The sequence below is a fragment of the Rattus norvegicus genome, chromosome 6 (assembly GCF_036323735.1).
Source record: "Rattus norvegicus strain BN/NHsdMcwi chromosome 6, GRCr8, whole genome shotgun sequence".
Taxonomy (NCBI): domain Eukaryota; kingdom Metazoa; phylum Chordata; class Mammalia; order Rodentia; family Muridae; genus Rattus; species Rattus norvegicus.
The window spans coordinates 132,587,661-132,606,552 of NC_086024.1; the positions used below are offsets into that span (position 1 = coordinate 132,587,661).

Genomic DNA, 18,892 nt, shown 5'->3' on the forward strand with positions numbered 1-18,892 from the left:
GGGAGGATCGGACTGATGCCAGACAATTAAACTCATGATGGTATACAAGTACCTGAGAATCAGGCGCCCTGGGTGGAGGAGGCAGGAGGATCTGGAAGCGACGGGGGCACAACATCAGGAGAAGCCCAGAAAAGATCAGGGAGACCAGGCCAGAGCACAGCCTGTGGAGTTCTTGAAGAGGCTTAGCCAAGAGTAAGAGAATGAAGGGGGAGAGGGGAGGGGATGTAAGGGAGCCATCATACAGGGGTGGCTCCTAACCCCAGGTCTTCCAACCCTCAGAGACTGAGGAACAAGTGGACAGATTGGCAGTGACCTCTGGAGATAGCCCCTTGGCCCCTACCCCACATGCCTACCAAGCCCTGATGCATGCCAGGCATCAGGGTTGTGCCAAGTGGGTATCTGTTTACGGGGAGAGGCTCCTCAAAGACACACATGAGGGTAGAACGTGAATGACTGCAGACAGCAAGGACACCAGCAAGTGTCCAGAGACGACTCTGGTCCTGTACATTGGGCCAGACAGTGTGTGTGTGTGTGTGTGTGTGTGTGTGTGTGTGTGTAAAACAGGGTTGGGGGGAGGTTGCCTGGAGTAGGTTGGGGACTTTCTAGGGACTAACAAGAAAAGGAAAACCAGTGAGTATTGTTGAGTACTTTCCATGTGCCATCTGCCCTGTCACTACCTACCTGTCCAACCCTCACAGGGGCTCTATAGATATTCTTGTCCCCACACATGCATACGGGGAGACAAAGGCAGAGAGAGCCTCCGGCCTTTAGCTACTTAGCCAGCAGGCAAGAGGCAAAGAAAAGATTCCTAGTAAAAGTCAGGGCTGCTCAGTTTTAAATTGCTTATTCCTGGGGCCGAAGTGATGGCTCCGTGGATAAGAGTACTTCCTGCGCCAACATGAGAACACGGATCCCAGAACCAAGAAATAAAAGTAGGCGTGACCACACGCATGCACCCACAAACCCAAAGCTAGAGACTAGAGCGTTGCTGGTCATCAGCCTCGCTTCCGGTCCAGTGAGAGACCCTGTCTTGAGGGGAATAAGGGTGGACAGCAGGATAAGCAGACACCCGGGTGTCCTCCTTTGGCCCCTGTGAACATGCATAGACATGTATACACACACCTTTGTGTGTGCGCGCGCGTGTGTGTGTGTGTGTGTGTGTGTGTGTGTGTGTGTGTAGCCTACGTATACCCTGCACTGTACACCCCCCAAATAGATAAATTCCATTTCCTTCCCCCGCAGATGTGTCTAACATCCGACGTTAGTGTTCACACTTGAGAAGCACGTAATCACACCACAAAGAGCTTGCAGGGGAGAGCCTCATAAAATTATAAAGTCAGCGTATGATTTTGTGCTATGCTGAACTCCCAGCCATCCTCAGCCAGGTGTGGCCTGCGGACTGCAGCTCAGGTAGGCCCGCCATCTCGTTCCTCAGGCCTGAGTAACACAAAGAATGACGTGTGGAGTTTGTTCAGCAGGATCAGGGTTGTGACCCACTGCAGCCACAGAAGTTCACATGCAGCGGGGACCCGGGTGGGAGCAGACAGTGTGGACAGCATCCTGTATGGCTGTGTAGGATACTGGGCATCATCTCTTTACTTATTAATAATTCTTTATAAGAGCATCTTCAATATGCATGAGGTTGCAATGAAATTACACAGAGGATCGCCTTATCAAAATGCTGCATCAGAAAGAATAGAGAAAGAGGATTTTTTTTAACCTGAAGTGAATATTTCTGATATTTTTGATTGAATATTAAATTTAACACTGAGCTTCGTGGCAGTGGTGGCAAAGTGAAAGGTGCGGTTAGGTGCGTGAACTTGAATGCAGAGTGAAACATTAAAACGTTAAGGAGATGGCTATCCCTCACTGCCAAGTCCTTACGGAAGGATCACATGCTCCAAATACTGGCTATCCTGTAATATTTATACAAGTATGCCTTTATACAAAATATAAATGCATGGGTATGAGTGGGTACATCACACACATGTATACAATACATCTGTGTGCATAGATTCAATGCACCCTAAGATACATGAAAGCCAGAAAGGTGAAAAGGCAGACTGCTAAGAATTGAAACCCAGAAAGGGAAATAGGAACGTTGAGTTCTAACGTCCATGCTGACTGTCTGTGTAGCCTCTCATGCATACCCTTTGGTTTAAAACCAGAACAGGAGAAGTCACGGCCATCAGGAGACAGTTAAGGAAGTGTGTTGCCCACCTCCGCCCATTTGAGAACTAAAACTTTGGGACCATTAGTGCATGGGGTCCACCAGGACAAGTCTCTTTCTGTATCAGTACTCTTTTGTTTCTGGGATGATCAAAGACTTGAGGAGAAGCAGTTTCCGGGAGGAGGGTTTATTTTTGTTTCCTCGGAATACAGCCCACCATGGTTGAAAAGGCGTGGCAGCTGGTCACACTGCATTTGCAACCCAGTGACCCACTTCTCCCAGCAAGGCTCCACCTCAATGCCCTCCCCAAAGTGAGAACCAAGTGCTCCAGCGCGTGCACTCACTGGGAACATTTCACATTCAAATCATGACGCGTTGCTCTGAGATCAAGTCCCTAGATAGCCCCAGACAGAGCCGAGAAAGGCGCTGAAGCTTCCAGGGCTGTTTTCATAGTCAGGACACTGCAGATGCGCTTGGGAGGAATCTTCAACGATGAGCTCACAAGTCTTGAAATTACAAACTAAAGAGTCAGATCGATGAGAGTCCTCAGAGGAGAAAACCCTCTGAGGGGATGTGGGTGATGGAATGAACTGGGCAAGACTGTAGAACTTCCATGTTCCGTACACGGCAAGCTTTCTTCTTGTCCCCACCGTGAAAAGAACTGCTTGGTGGGGAGAATTCTTCTGGAATGACCTGTCAGGCACAGATAAAAACCCTAACGCTACAGTGAACCTTGTTTGAGATGCTTATATGGACCAAGCAAAGATTATGCAATCTGGATCCTCCTCCAATCCCTCAGATTGTTATCTCCACATCGTACAAATGAGGAAACCGAGACAAAACCAGGTTGCATAACTGGATTCTGAGTTCACACACTGCAAGACCAGGGCACAGCTCTAAGCCATAGTCGGCTCCCAGCATGCTTCTAATTCCCAGCATGCCTCTTGTTCCCAGCATGCCTCTCGCTCCCAGCATGCCTCTCGCTCCCGGCGTGCCTTTGTTAGCAGATCCTGCACTGTTGCTTGGCAGATAGAGATTCCCAAATTCCCCAGCGAGTCTGTGAGGATGATTTTGTCAGCCTTTAACTATGCAGCCTCCCAGGCTTCCTGAATCACAGAGGACTCTGGATCCCCTTCCCTGAGTTCCTCTTACCTCCATGCTTCTTGTGCATCCATAGTCAGCTACTTACCCTGCTGCCTCTCTCCTTCACTTCCACACTGCCTCAGCTTGCTTTTCTGTTGCTGTGATAAACATCATGATCAAAAGCAACTTGGGGAAGAAAGGTTTTATTTTACCTGACAGCTTGGAGTCCGTCATGAAGGGGAACGAGGTCAGGAACCTGGAAGGCAGGAACTGAAGCAGTGGCCATGGAGACACACTGTTTACTGGCTTGCTTCTCGTGGCTTGCTCAGCCTGCTTTCTTATAAACCCCAAGATCACCAACCCAAGGATGGCACCACCCAGAGTGGGCAGGGTCCTCCCACATAAACCATGAATTAAAAATATGTCTGACAGACTTGTCTATAAGCCAATAAAAAGGAGGCATTTTTCCTCAATTGAAGCTTTCCTTCCCAGGGACCCTAGTGTGTCAAGTTGACACAAACAAACAAACAACAACAACGTACACACACGCACACACACAACACACACACCCCTACCCAATCCAGTGACAGATCCTAGCAATTTGTCACCTCTATCCCAAGAGAGTTTAAACCAAAACTCTTACTATCTCTCCTCTATTGATTTGAGTACAGCCGCCACTCTGTCTTCTCCGTCTTGGATAACTTCTATAAACAAATAAATGTGTGGCTGTGTCTGTGGCTGGATTGCAGCTGCCTTGAGACAATTTTTGAGAAGAGAAGTCATTTCAGAAATTAAGGAGAAAATAGACGGTTCCTACCATGACAGATAAGAGGAGTGGGGAGGCATTCGTGTACTGGCCACCGGTAGTGGGAGAAAATTCCCTGAGTATAGCTTCCTTCTAGTCATCTATGTTCAATCTACACCCACACAGTAAACGAGGAAGCTTACAATGATATCATCTAGCCTTTTATTTTACCGTTAATTATGTGTGGCATGTTTATCTGTGTGTGGGTATGTTCATGTGTGAGCACAGTACCCCTAGAGGCCAAAAAGGGTTTTGCATGCCAAGGAACTATAGTTGTAGGCAGTTGTGAGTTGTGAGCCTCTCCATGGCTTCTGGGAATTGAATTTGATCCCTCTTGTGTGTGCCCTTAACCACTGATCTCTCTCAGGTGCCCTTTTCTAACCTTTTAAAAGTTAACATTATCCTGTACAGTTTTTGTGATATTACAAAGTCTCTAGGCCCCTCCGTACACATGGATGTAAATATTTCCTAATGAAGAAGCTCTTCTTCATTTTTTTACTCTTTGTTGCCAAAGCGGAGGCCGCTTATAAAACCTTGCAATCGTACATGTCAGGAATAACAAGTATTCTCTTCTCATGCTTAGAAAAGACCCGGGTTCAGTTTCCTTTTTCCATTTGGCTGCCTGGAAGCTTACATTCAATTCATGGTTTAAGTAGATGCCTCTGTCTTTGTGAATGCCCATTTGCTTTATCCTTCAGTGTCTCAGATCCTGATGTTATGTCATTTATTTGTGTCTTGTGTGATTCCTACGGGTCGGCTCAGAGCCTTGCGGGTCAAGGGCAGACACCAATTATCAATAAAGGACTGTTCTGAAGTGACCATCCTGGCACCTAAATTTTCCCTTTGACTGGGAATCACTAGTAAGTACTCTCAGCATAGTTTTCGAGAATGAGGTCACTAGGTCAAACACTCAGAATATCATTCAGGCTCTTGATACACACTAGGCTGGTCCTCCCAGAGGTAGAGGGACATGGGGTTGAAACACGGTACACATGATAAAGCTGACCTCTCATACTTCCGACACAGGCAAAGGCAGGGCCATGTCCAGTGTGGAAGGTGTTTAGATAGCATGACACCTGCTGACTACCCCCTTGGCTTCCTAGGTTCACTTTGAACCCAGCAGTTCCGCATTCCCCTCCACGATGAACAGGACTTGAGCAGGCACCTGGCAGAGTCTCAACGATAATAGGGAGGGAGGAGGGGTAGGTGGCGTTGTCACTAACCCAGGTTTCCTTCATTGGCTGAGATGTTAGCTAGGCCTTGGGAGACTGCAGTCTTTAGTGCCTTCTGAGCCAAAAAGTCTTCTGTAGTCCGCACCAAGAGCTACACAACAGCACCACTTGGGATTTGAACACATAAACATCCCTCTCCTTGTTCTAGGCAAGCCCTAGGATCACAAGCTGCACTGTGTCCTAAACCAGACAGTTCCTATTTTTTCATTGTTTTTAAACAATTTATTATAAGATATTACAAAAGTACAATTTCCTTTTTCAAAGTGATCTGAAAAATAAACTGTGGTCAAAAGAGGCGTGGATATGGCAAACACTTGCCAACTCCCACTGACGCCTACTAGTCAACACACCAAGCCTTACTTACCTGTTCCCTCGTGGCATTCCCAGCTAAAATGGAGTGACTCCCTGACAAGGCCTGCGTTTACAGGCCCGTAAGTGTGGGCCAGAGGTGGGGACTCAAGAGACTGAAGGGAACAAACAGGTAGGGGGTGGACAAGTAGTTGGATGAGTGGATGTATAGATAACTTGTTCTGCCCTCTGAAATGGAAATTCTTGAAAAGCAATGAGAATTCGACCTCCCCCTAACTTCTGTTGGTGTCTGAGACACAGCATGGGCCTTCCATGTTTGTGGAGTGAAGAAACGTGGGTGGGTGGATGGATGAGTAGATGTTTGAATGAGCGAGTGGGTAGGTGGGTAGATGGATGGATAGATGGATGGATGGATGGACGGATGGATGGTAGGATGGATAGGTGGATGGGTGGTTAGATTGGTGAGTGGGTAAGTGGGTGGGTGGATGGATGGATGGATGGATGGATGGATGGATGGATGGATGGATGGATGGATAGGTGGATGGATGGTTAGATTGGTGAGTGGGTAAGTGGGTGGGTGGATGGATGGATGGGTGGATGGGTGGGTGGATGGATGGATGGTTATATGGATGAATGCATGTATACGTGGATGTACTTATGAATCAGTGATTGTGTGGAGGTACTTCGGGGTTTGGGAGGAGTAGAGTCCTATTCCTACTAGGAATATACTAAATGAATTTTAAGGATGCCAGCCAACTCTGGGATTCTGCTATGAACTTCACTGTGCTCTTCCAAGTGCTGTGAAGTTTCTCCCTCGTACCCTCTGTGAGAGGCACCATCTCTCCCCTGGTTCTCATCTTCCTGGTGACTCCTCAGTTGCCTTTGAAGGAACAGCACACTTTCCCCAGCCCTCCTGCCACCTGGCTGGTCCACTTCTCCCTCTTCTTCACCCTGTTGCTGCCCACACCACTCAACCAGGAAAAATCCTGCCTATCCTGCCTCCCTTCTTGGGAGCGAGCGACAATCTGAGCCCTCCCTGCATTCACACGACATTCAGCTCAGTCCTTGCTTTGGGAGTTAAATTGGTTTCCAGGTTCAGCGTGTTTAGACGTCTTTTAAGCGTCTTAGATGGTCTGCAATCAGAATCCGATGGAGCCGTTTTGAAGACTATTCAGGGCAGGCAATTAGTGGCTAAGGCATCACCTGCACGGAGCGTCAGCGTTTTCATCCTCCCCGGCTTGAAAGTTACATGAGATTCATTATGAATCTCCATCACATTAACATAAAAAGTCCCATTCACCTAGTTTTATCTCTGAAGCAGACAAGGGGAATTTTCTCATTTTAATTGCTGGGCCTTGCAGCTCAGAATGGGGTGACTAAAGCTGTACAGAAACTTCAGAGATGTCCCCAAACCACACGGGATGGTTGGAAACTGCAGAGATCCCAGGATTTACGACCTGGGGGAAACCTTCGATCTCAACCAGCAACTGGGATGTTCTGCTGTCAAGGTTTTTCCTTGGTTGGTGGAGTTGGGCAGCTGGTAGCACCTTAAGGGTCTTTCTGTCTGAAGACAAAATGGTTTGTCCTGTTGCCTTAACCCTTTGCTATGCGACTAAGGAGATGGAGGCCCAGAAGAGGACCAGTTACCAAGGAAACCAGTAGGAGCTCCATCATGCCCTTCCTTTGCCCTATTTTGTCCCCAGTTTGCCCCATGGCCCTCAGTTTGTTGTAAGCCTAAGCATTAGTTAACTTGTTTGTCTAAACGATTTCCGTGACTCAACCCAAACCATTTGTTTCCCTGGCTTAAAGAAGACGGTGTCTCCCCGAAGAAGAGCTCACTCTCTGAGTTCTTAGGGTAAGAGATTGCAACATTTCAGCTCCACTATTTCTCTGGGTAGGAAGTACCAAGGCTCAAAGCCTGTGTTTCTAAACCACCTGAGGGAAAGGTTGTGGGGGTGGGGGTAAGCAAAAAACAAAACAAACAAAACATCTTCCCTGGGAATTCTTGTTTCTTGAGCTCTAAAAAGCATTCGGGCCTGTCCCACTCTCCCGGTCCCCATCACCGAGTCATGCATGCTCCACTCAACTTCAGGTGCAGCAGTTCAACCTGTTCTTGCTCAATCATGTGACAGCTTCTTGAGAGGGCATTGACTTGTTTGGGCTAAAGACCAGATGGAGAGAAGTACCCCCTCACCCTGCCCCCACCCCTGTTCTCCTGTAATCTCCAAGGGCAGAACCCACAGAGCGCCTCGGCTATGAGACTCCTGTATTTCCCTTCATTGCGTGACCCCAGTGAACACTCTTGGGCTAGCACAGCACTCAACCCACAGTGAGAGAGTGGTGGGTGATTTCAAATGGAAGTCCCTTGCCCCTTTGAGATCAGGAACACAGGAGGACCCTTCCTCCTTCCCATTGAGCTCAGGTGGGCCTTGCTTACATGGAGTTATAAAAGTGTTACTTCACCTTTGCAGACATACCCAGAACCCTACAAAACCCTTTCACCCACTCAGATGCTCTACGTGCAAGCCAGATGGAGGCTCTTTCACTGTGCAAGGCTTGACACTGCTGAACCCCAGAGACCGTTTTTTTCCCCTTGTTAACACCATGCACAATGGAAGAGAAGGGAAAGGAAGGGAGGGGGAGAGAAAGAAAGGGAAGGGAACCCTCCTGTGTGCCTCTGAGAGGCTCACCGACTCCTGAACCCTCATTCAGTACCTGGAAAGCCAAGAGCACCTGCCCAAGTGCAGAGCAATTGGCAGGGCCCCATACTCTGGTTTCCAGTTCTGAGTGTCTGCTTGCTTCCTTCCTTCCTTCCTTCTTCCCTTCCTTCCTTCCTTCCCCTCTTTTCTTTGTCTCCTCCTCCCCACTTTCTTCTCTCCTCCCTTCTTCTCTTCTCTTTCTCTCACTCTCATACGTGATCTTGCCATACACCCCAAGCCGGTCTGGAACCCATTATTAGAAGCCTGGTTGGCCTCAAACTTGAGACCTCACTACGGCTTCCAGAATGCAGAGTTTAGAGACCACAACCAGAGAGGCCGCCATTTTGTTTTCACCAAGGCAAAACAGAAATAAGTGGTTTCCCGCGGCCCAGCCCCGGAATTGGACTGAGCTCAGGATCTGGAATCGGCATCTCCTAAACCCGCCCACAGAGTGCTTGACCATGACTGAGTAGGGATCATAGCATGGAAGGCCCACCACGATCAGGGTTATCCTGGGCTGCCTTAAACTACCTTCCATAGCCATTTCCCCTCTGCTGTTTGTTCTTGAGACAAGGCCTCACCGTGTGCACAACATGGTGTACAGCCGGGGCTAAGAACCTTTCCAAACCTCTCTGCTTCCTGGAAGTATTTTCTCTCCTCCTGTCCACGGGCTTAAAGTGCGAGTCAGAGGGAAATAGAGAAAGACCTTCAATTCCCTCTTAGAAATGAGCGGTCCATTCCCACCTTTTTTTTTTTTTTTTTAAAGTATAGAATAGAGTTTATTCGGGGCACCATTCCCCACCTTTAAAAGACACAGAAAAGGACAAGGTTTGGAGATCAAGTTAAATGTCCCAATTTATTTTCATAACTTGAAACCAGAACAAACTTGGTTTTGAACAAATGAAATGGCAGACACACGCTGAACTCAACACTGTGACATTAAGGGGGAGGGGGAGGGGAAAGAGGCCCAAAATCTTGTACAGAGAAGAAAAGGAACAATAAATATTTTACTAAGCCATATTGAAATGACCTTCTGTCATCTCAACATTTTATCCATAATTAAAAAAAAGTGCCCATTTTTTAAAAAACAGAGCACAAATACCAAGCAATAATAAATAGATCCAAATTTGTTGTAAGAGACCCCCTCTAGGCAAACAACGAAAGCTCATACGGTAAGTAATAGAAAAGGTAATAAAATATTTCGCCTTGCCGGTACAAAAGCAAACAGCTGAAGTCAATGCGCCTTTGCTATGCAGGGCAGACACAGAGAGCACCAAAATCACAGATTCTCCTGCCTTCGACAAAACCTCTGGCGGAAGGGTCAGGTGGAAGGCCGTTCACTGCTGGGGGGGGGGGGGTCACATTTTGCCTAGGGTGATCCAGTCTCCTCTTCCCCTCCCCCTCCCCCAGTGACCCTCCAATGGCAAGCGGCAGGTTCCAGTAGGGAGCAACTTTGGGTAAAGTTGTGGCAGTGCGGAACGACCTGAGGTCACCCACGCTAGAGCCCTTTGGCTGGGTCACCTGCTTCGGATTGGTTGGTTGACTTTTCTCTTTGAGAAGAGAAGCAAAATTCTCCTCTCTCTGCAGTTGACAGAGACACACAATCCTTGTGCTTTAGGATGGCTTAGTCCTGGCATTCTGGTGATAGGTGAGCTGGTTTGAGCACTGGCTAGCTTTTTTTTGTTGTTGTTGTTCTTTTTTTTCCGGAGCTGGGGACCGAACCCAGGGCCTTGCGCTTCCTAGGTAAGTGCTCTACCACTGAGCTAAATCCCCAGCCCCACTGGCTAGCTTTTATGAGCACAGGAGAACCACACAGAGGCTCCCAGGCAGCAGAGAGGCAGGGTAGCCAAAGGGTAGGGTAACCCCCCCCCCCCGGGGGAGCCTTAGAGCAGGCGTGCAGAACGCTGAGACCATCCTTTAACTGTGCAAAGGCAAGTGTCAAATGGGAAACTGGTGAGACAGACTCTGCATTTAGTAAGGATCCGCCTGGGAAGGTGCACGACCATGCTTTCATAACCTGAAATGACGGTTTCTTACATTTCCTGAAATTAAAAGAAAAATGGCTTCCTGACATAGGTATTTGTGAAGTGTATTCTTGTTATTCCCTCATCCCATAAACAACCACTTTGTTATCTTAAAGCTACTCGGCTTTACAAAAAAAAAAAAAAAAAAAAAAAAAAAAAAAAAAAAAAAAAAAAGGAAGGAAGGAAGGAAAAGGGCGTGGGGAGAGGGGACAAAGAGGAGAGAGAGAAAATTAAAGATTCGATAGAGCGTAGGCAGAGACTGGGGAGGGCGGAGGGAACATAAGATGGAAAGGCACAGAATCCCTTCATCCCAGGCCTCACGGTTCTGAAACGGATGGAATTGCAGAGAAAAGCAGAGAAACAGAGAGGGAAACGGAGCAAACACTCCGCGGGACCAGGACCTGCGTGCAAGGCCCTGCTCCGTCCCACCTGCACCAGACTCAGTGGCAGAGGCTCCTTCCTGAAGCTTTGCTGCTCCATCCAGGTTTTCTCAAGAACAAAAGCAGCTGTGGGTTCTCTCTCTGCTCCTGAGGGTGGTCAGGGGGTGGAGGGGGTAGCCGCAGTAGCCAGAGCCGGGAAGGTAACTTCGCTCTCACCCGTGCTACCATCTTAGAGATGGCCTCTTGGAGGAAGGGCTCTCGCCGCAACACAAGTAAGGACTCGCCATCGAGCCTACTGTGGCCTCTCACCTGATGCAAAGTTCAGGCGTTGGAATGAAAGCCCGAAACCAACAACTCTTTTGAGTAGGCCAATTCTCACGGACTGTATACAACTGAAACGACTTGTGAATCCAAGCATAGCTCCTTCTGTGTCTTTCTCTCCTGAAGGTTGTCAAACCTCTTCCCCCGCTCCTGTACAAGAAGACTTAACATACAAATGTGGGTGGGGTTTTTTGTTTGTTTCATTTTGTTTTTGTTTTTTGTGGGTTTTTTTTTTTTGTAATATTTTATCCTGCCAAATTAAAAAAATATATTATGGCAGCCTGTTGGGTTTTGTTTTTTTTTTCTTTTTATTTCCAAATTCACTAACAAAAAGGTACATTAAATCCCTTTAAAAGGACAAGCTTACAGTTAAAAAATTACAAGCTCCAGTAAAAATACAGCGAGAGCCTACATCATATGAACCGACCAATATATCCATTCCAGAGGGAGGTGGGAGAGAGAAAATAAGTACAGGCCAGAAGTGTGATTTTTTTTTCTTCTTCTGCAAAGCAGTAACAATATTAAGCACTTTCTCTACATACTTTTTCTACACATTGTAGCAATCCCCCTTTAATTCCCCAAATACAAGTTTCTATACATTTTGTTTTCAAAATAAAAATTCAACACCCGAGGCAGAAAAAAATTTATACTAAAACTCCGACTTTACAGGTTACTATGACAGAACAGATTTTATAGACCCACCATTTAAAACTTACTGTAACGGTTTCAAGGAAAAGAAAAAGGACTTTTTTTTCTTCTCATTTTTGTAAAATGCCCAGGCAATCTCAATTATTACAAATACTGGTCCACTTTGACAGTAATCAAGAAATTTCAATATATATAATGTATACTAAAATCCCGTCACCAAAGGAAAACAACATACACCCAGCCATTGTGGCATTTCTGTATAACCTATTAAGCAAACGCTGAAAATAAAATAAAATAAAAAGATCGCTCCAACACACATACACACGATTTATTTTACCCTTGTATGTATCCAATACTGTAAACGTATTTTTAAGACAGAGTGCACTAAATTTATATTTAGGAGAAAAAAAATTAGCCATTGTTCCTGAATTGTTTTTGTTGTTTGTTTTTTTTCATTCAACGATATCAGCTTGTATCACATGACTTTTAATTCAGCAGTAAGTCACCTCCACTCCGTATCTAAGCAGCTTTGTCCCAAAAAAGGGGGGGGGGGGTCTGAAAACAAGTCTGCTAATGGATGTCCAGGGCTGTGCTGGGTTTAATTCTTCATTTGACTGGATCTTATGACATTTTCCCGTCCTCTATCTTCAACCAGGAATTGTTTTTTTTTTTTAATTTAAAGTAAATGTGGCTTTGTTTCTAAAGAATGTACTTCTCTTGTTTGCTTTTTAAAAAGTCTTTTCATCTCAAAAAAAAAGAGAGAGAGAGTTTTGCATTTGTCTCAAGAGACTCAAATAGGAAGATCAGTTTTCAAGGCACGCACATCAAATTGAATGGCAGTAGAGAAACTGTCCAATAAATTATTTAATTTTGTTCTTTATAGTGCCAGTATTGTGAATGCCACGCTTAGCAACACTGACACTCAATCTCAGCTGTCCCTTACAGTTTAACCCACCTCTGGGCCAAAGACAAGAATATGCTGCAATTTCTTGTTTAGAAGCCATTTAATTTAAATGCAAACAAAAGCTTTAAAGTGCGGGTCAACAGAATTCAAACATCAAATCCCAACAAGTCCAATGTATAGTTATGTCCCAACTAAGCGGAGGGAGGAAAAGACACAATACAGAAATGGAAGCAGCGTGGGGGCACCTTGGGCAGAACTCTTCCCAACTCCTCCGGGAAGAGAACAGGCGAGATTCCCCTGCCCTAAGTGCCTATCAGCGTGAGATCAGCGACCCCGCAGCTAACTTCTCCAGTACACCACAAGGGCCAGTTGTCTGCTTGGGACATGGTCAATTACCACCGTAGCAATGGACACCTGGGATTTATCTGTAGGCTGGGGGCTGAAAAGAGAACCCATGGTGCCAGAGAGAGAGCATTGCTACTCTCCTTCTTCCTGCCACTACAGGCCACTGCTGTCTACCCAGTGGGTGCCCTCAGCCCATTTTATGCAGCCAAGTCTACAGCACAGGGCAGAGGTGGCTTCCCAGAATACGCCAAGCTCCCTCCAGAAAAGGACAGTATCGTATCTCCTGGTAATGCACAATTGCAGAATTCGGGGGCTATTCCTAGAGTCACCCTGGAAAAGATTCTCGGGGTCCCGAGTGGGGGAGAGGCTCGTTTGCCGCGCCCCCCTCAAAGTTTTCCTTCCATAGCATGAAAGTTGAATTCCGCACAGAGAAGCCTCTGTGGGTCAGGAGGACATCAGTGCTACCTCTCCAATGCGATGCTAAAACAAAGTGCTACAATTTTAAAGATTGTAATCCGCTGTACATCCACCTCCCGGAAAAAAAAAATGGTTTTTGAAAGCCACCCCTCCCCCCTCCCCCGAAAAAAAAAATCCCACATGCCACTTTTCATTTCAGAACAAAATAAATGATGAAAACGCAAACAACTTTAAAAGTCATTTAAGTGTTGGCTTCTTGACAAGAAATTACACATGCTTAGCTTAAATTTCAAAAAAGCAGCACCCCCCCCACACACACACACAAAAAAAATTATAATTTAAAAGATAGCTTCCCTCTACATCACTTGCGAGTCATTGCTCAGACTACTACTGGGTTCTTAAAAAAAATGAAGGGATGGATACTCAACAAAATCTTTTAAAGGAATTTAAACAGAAATAATAATAATAATAGGTACCTGCACGTACATGCCAAAAAAATTACAAAACCCAATAAATACAGAAATTATTGCACAGTTAAAAGGCTCCACAATTTTTTTTTTAATTTTTTACTGCCTTAATCAACCCTCAGGTTTCCATAGGACTTCGCAGACACAGGTTAGGTTGGACTGCCGCCTCCCTGAGCCCCGGGGATGCAGAGGCCAGTCCGGTCACCGGGTCCCGTTGGCGAAGGTTGGCGATGGTCACGCTGTACAGATGCACGCACGCGGCGTCCCCCGCGTACACGCTTAGCTCCTCTCAGCCTGCTCGATTTTGACATCATTAGTCAGCAAGTGTTCACCGTGCCACTTTTTCATGTGTTTCTCCAGGGTACTGTAGACACTGAAGGGCATCTGGCAGATATCGCAGCGGTACACCTCCTTGCCGATCTGACCGTGCGTCTTCATGTGGCGCGTAAGCTTGCTGCTCTGCGCGCACGCGTAGTTGCACAGCTCGCACTTGTAAGGCCGCTCGCCGGTGTGGCTCCTCCGGTGCACCGTCAGGTTGCTACAGTTTTTGAAGACCTTGCCGCAGTACTCGCACGTGTCGCTGCGGCGGCCCTCCTTGGAGCTCGGCCGCCCAGGACCCGGGCCACCCAGGTGAGGCGTGCTGCCCCCGCTCGCCGTGCCACTGCGCCCCGACAGCCCGCCGTCCAGCAGGTCCCCGGGTGGCGTGGAGAAGCGCAGGCTGCCGTTCTCAGAGGAATGTTCCGACGACGTGGCGAAAGGCGACTGGCGCGCATCCGTGAAGCCCAGGAACGGGTCCTTCATGAAGTGGCGCGACGCCGCGTAGCCCACGAGCCACTGCGAGTACACGTTCTCGGATGGGATGAGGGCGGCGGGTGGCAGCTCCAGGTCCTTCTCCACCTTGATGCGCTTGGCCGCGTGTAGCGCAGGACCACCAAGCCCCGGGCTGGGCAGCGGTGCGGGCTTGCGTGGGAAGAGCGCTGGGAAGGGCTCTGCGCCTGGCGCGAAGGCCCCGCCACGCCCGTTCACTGCGCCCGGTGCACCTGCATCCCCGCAGCCACCAGCTCCGGTGTCACCCGCGTCGCCTGCACGCTTCAGGAAGGCGCCTCGCTTCTCCCCATACTGCGGCAGTGCGCCCAGCCCTGCGTCCTCCATCACCTTGCCCAATGCCAGCGCCTTCTCATCTGCCAGAGCCGCAGCTGCAGCCCCCGCGCCCGCCACCCCTGGTGGCACACCACCCCCATTCTCGCGGCCACGGCCCAGCTCCGAGTCCATGCTGAAGCTCGACTCAGGTCGGCTTTCATTCTCCAGCAGCAGCTCTTCTTCTTCCTCCTCCTCGTCCTCGTCGTCCTCAGGCTCGGGTCCCAGAGATGGGTCGCTCTCATGGTGGCGGAAGTCGCCATCGGCCGCTTTGAGGTCACCTGGCAGCTCGCTGGTGCCGGGCTCTGGGGAGCTGGCGGCCGAGAGCCCATCGTCTGAGCGGCCAGCCAGCGAGCCCGCCTTGTGCATGTGCGTCTTCATGTGGCGCTTGAGCTTGCTCGCCTGCGAGCACGCGTGGTCGCACAGCTGGCACTTGTAGGGCTTCTCGCCCGTGTGGCTGCGCCGGTGCACGATGAGATTGCTCTGGAATTTGAAGGTCTTGCCGCAGAACTCACAGGACTTGCTCTTGGCAGGCGGCTGCGGTGGCGGCGTGCCCGTGGGCATGGGTGGCAGCGGTGGCGTGCTGAGGAACGGGGACTTGGGGCTGGGCTGAAAAGGGTTCAGCAGCCGGTGCATAGGGTTGCCACGGCCTGGGGACACGGGCGGCGGTGTGGAGCTGTTACCGGCCAGTTCTCGCAGCCGCCGAGAGAAGTCCATGGCGGGAGAGTCTATGGCCATGGGGTTCAGGCGCATGACTCGGTCGAAGGCACTGGGGTGCTGGGCCACGAGCCCCATCTCCTCTGCACTGAGGCGGTGTGGGTCCAAGTGATGGCGTGGCGGTGGGCTGAAGAGCGGTGGCGTACCGGGCAGGCGGCCCTCTCCGAAGCCGGGGTGGTCCCGCAGGATGGGGCCCGTCATGCGCAGCAGGTTGAAAGGATTGCTGTCCCCGAGGAAATTCATGAGTGGGGACTGCGCCACGGCCTCCGGCCCGAGCGGCGGCGGGATGGTGAGCCTGGGCGTGAGCGAGGTGCTGGCGGGCCCGGGCTCCAGGTAGATGCGGAAGCCATGCGTGTTCTGCGCATGTTGCAGCAGGAACCAGGCGCTGTTGAAGGGCTGCTTACATGTTGTGCAAATGTAGCTGGAAGGCTCATCTTTACCTGGGGAGACAAGAGAAGAAAGGCAGGGTGTGAGCAGTTGCAGGGGAGCTGGGAAGGCCACAGGGGCAGGCAGGCCTTACTGCATCCACCCAGAAGGCAGAGAAAACAAGATCTATGAGCGGGCGGCGGTGGGGGGTAGAGGGTGGGGTGGAGTGTGTGTGTGTGTGTGTGTGTGTGTGTGTGTGTGTGTGTGTGTAGGCAGGGAGATCCTGGAGTCACTTGTGCAACGGAAGGGTAGACATGTCTCACCGGACCACCCAGATGGCAGGGGACAATGGGATCTATGAGCCGGCAACACGTCACCCAGGAGTAGCTTGCATTTAATAGGTCCTCCTCCGGTGTCCCCCTGTAAGTGTTGTAATTTTTGTCATTTAGGGGAACAGAAGGGAGAGAGTGTGACAGTGGCTACACTGTGTGAGAGACAGGGTAATAAGCTTCACCTCCACTCCACGTAGTCCAGGGTTTTTGACTCAGTCACTGCTGACATGTAGACCTCACCCTGGTAATTCATTGCTGGGGTAAAAAGGGAGTCCAGAGCCTCCACAATATCCCCACCCTCCAGTGGTGCAGACAGAAAAGTATGCTTGTCATGAAATGTCTCCTCTGGGATAAAAAAAATATCACTCCACTGCATCCTCCCCTTGGTAACTCCTGCCTCTGTTGCTTTGCAAACGTTAAAAAAATAATAATAACGGGGCTGGGGATTTAGCTCAGTGGTAGAGCGCTTACCTAGGAAGCTCAAGGCCCTGGGTTCAGTCCCCAGCTCCGAAAAAAAGAACCAAAAAAAAAAAAAATAATAATAATAACAACAGAAATTGCTCTGAGGCTCCTTTGTGGGAGGCCTGCCTCGCATGGATGAGGACTCAAGTTCAATTCCCAGGAATGCACGAGACAGACATTCAGACAGCACTATACGATACCATGCCTACACTGGAGATTTTAGCCACAGGAGATCCCTGTTTCGTGGGCCAGTGCTGTACCGAAAATCCTGTCCAATAGAAACCCAGATAGTCGAAGCAAGACTAGCACAGTGCAAAAGCCTGCTACCCACCCTTATCTACCGTATGGAAGTCAGCTCCCCAGACCCCAGGCAGGGTGGGGGTAGGGGACAGGACTCTAGCCTAACAGTGTGGTTTGGTGTCTTCAACCAGAAAACAAAGGGACGAGAGGCGGTCACCCAATGTGACAGCAGTCGGGATGAGCAGCTACACGTGTTGATTTGTCACAACTGGCTCCGGCGACATCAGTAATAAATCGCGGTGGACACTGGTGGCCCTGAGCCAAAATACCACGCATTTGTCAATCTGTCAGGGTGGTTGCAAGATGGAAGCCAAATCTCTCTCTCTCTCTCGTCTGGAGCTGTTGACCTCGACAGGAGGCCACATTCCGCTTGCCAGAACCTTCCTAATGCTACAGAGGAGCAAGACAGGCATGGACAGGCCTGACACACAGTATGGCAGCCTCGGTCTTGAAAAGCCCCTGTGTTTAAACTTGCCTCTATCAAACAGATGTCAACCCTGACACTCAGTAGATTCAAACTCCCTGGCAAAGCCAATAGTGAACGCTGTTACCATACCCTACAGAAGACAGGGCTGTGGAAATAGACCTGAGAAGCCACCACTTTTGCTGAACCAGCAGCCTCACCTGGGACTTCTACAATCCTGGGTAGACAGCATCTCCACTTCCCACCAACTACTGACACTTCCTAGGAGGCTATATGAATGTTCTGAAGTCTTCCCCAGCCCCTGTTCCCAGTGTGCACCTCTCTAGGTTAGGTTTGCCAGCCAGCCAGGACCCACAGAAAAGTACTTGTGCCAGTGTGGGGCAGCACTGGGATTCCCTCAGACCGTTGCACCAGCGGGCCCAGAGCAAGCAGCCCTGGAATACAAGACATGCTTTTGCAAGCCAGGATTTTCCCACCATGCCCTGATGCTGTACCTGTGGGTGTGGAGGGGAGTAAAGCAGAGAAGGATGGAAATAAAAGAATCCTAAAAGTCCAGCCTCATTCCGCTACATGTGTGCTCACGTGCTCAGGCATGCATGCGTGTATGCATGCATGAGGGAGCTCGAGGACAACTTCCGGTGTCATTTCCCATCCGGCATCATCTTTTTTGAGACAGGGTCTCTCACTGGGACCTGGGGCTCACAGACTAGAATGGACCGTCTGGCTACTGTGTCTTGGAGATCCTCTCCCACCTCCCTGACAGTAGACGTGAATCATGAAACCCCTTGTTTCTCATGTGCATCCCTTTACAGAAAGCCATCCCTCCAGACCTTAACTCCATTCTTTAAACTGCCACAAGAGAGCTGAGGATACAGCTCAACGGTACAGTCCTTGCCTAGCATGTACGAGGCCTCAGAACAACCCTCCACACCAGATCTCCAGCCAAACAGAGCAAACAAAAACAAAACAACAAACAAAACAGCCTGGGAAAATTGCTCTCTCCAGATGCCCCAGTCAGTCTGGATGAGTCTGTGTTGGGCAACAAGATCCCCAAGGAGAATCTTCTGTCCTACCCTGGCTTCACAAGGCCTGGGTAGCCACAATGCTTATGATCAGACTGTCAGGCTAACAGGAGCCGTGCTTCTCCATACTGAGTTTGTTAGTCAGTGTGCTTGGGAAACAGAGTGGCTCCCCCAGATAACTCACACGGAGCTGGCCAGAAGACAGGTTTAGACTCTTCCTCACATCGAGTGTGTGTGTGTGTGTGTGTGTGTGTGTGTGTGTGTGGTGTGTGTGGTGTGTGTGTATGTGTGTGTGTATGTGTGTGTGGTGTGTGTATATGTGGTGTGT

At 49.2% G+C, this 18,892-nt stretch overlaps 1 protein-coding gene across 6 annotated transcripts in view; it reads right to left on the reverse strand.

Annotated features, from left to right (window-relative positions):
* Positions 1–11,307: 11,307 nt before the first annotated feature.
* Positions 11,308–18,892, reverse strand: part of Bcl11b (BCL11 transcription factor B) — a 93,156-nt gene continuing 85,571 nt past the window's right edge. For 4 of the 6 annotated variants that reach the window (XM_063262010.1, XM_039112400.2, XM_039112399.2 and 1 more), the window contains one exon: positions 11,313–16,098. In XM_063262010.1, the coding sequence (XP_063118080.1) occupies positions 14,084–16,098 (2,015 nt within the window). In that variant the 3' untranslated portion in view covers positions 11,313–14,083. Of the gene's footprint in view, positions 16,099–18,892 lie in introns of all 6 variants that reach the window. The other 2 variants (NM_001277288.1, NM_001277287.1) reach the window with 1 other exon arrangement.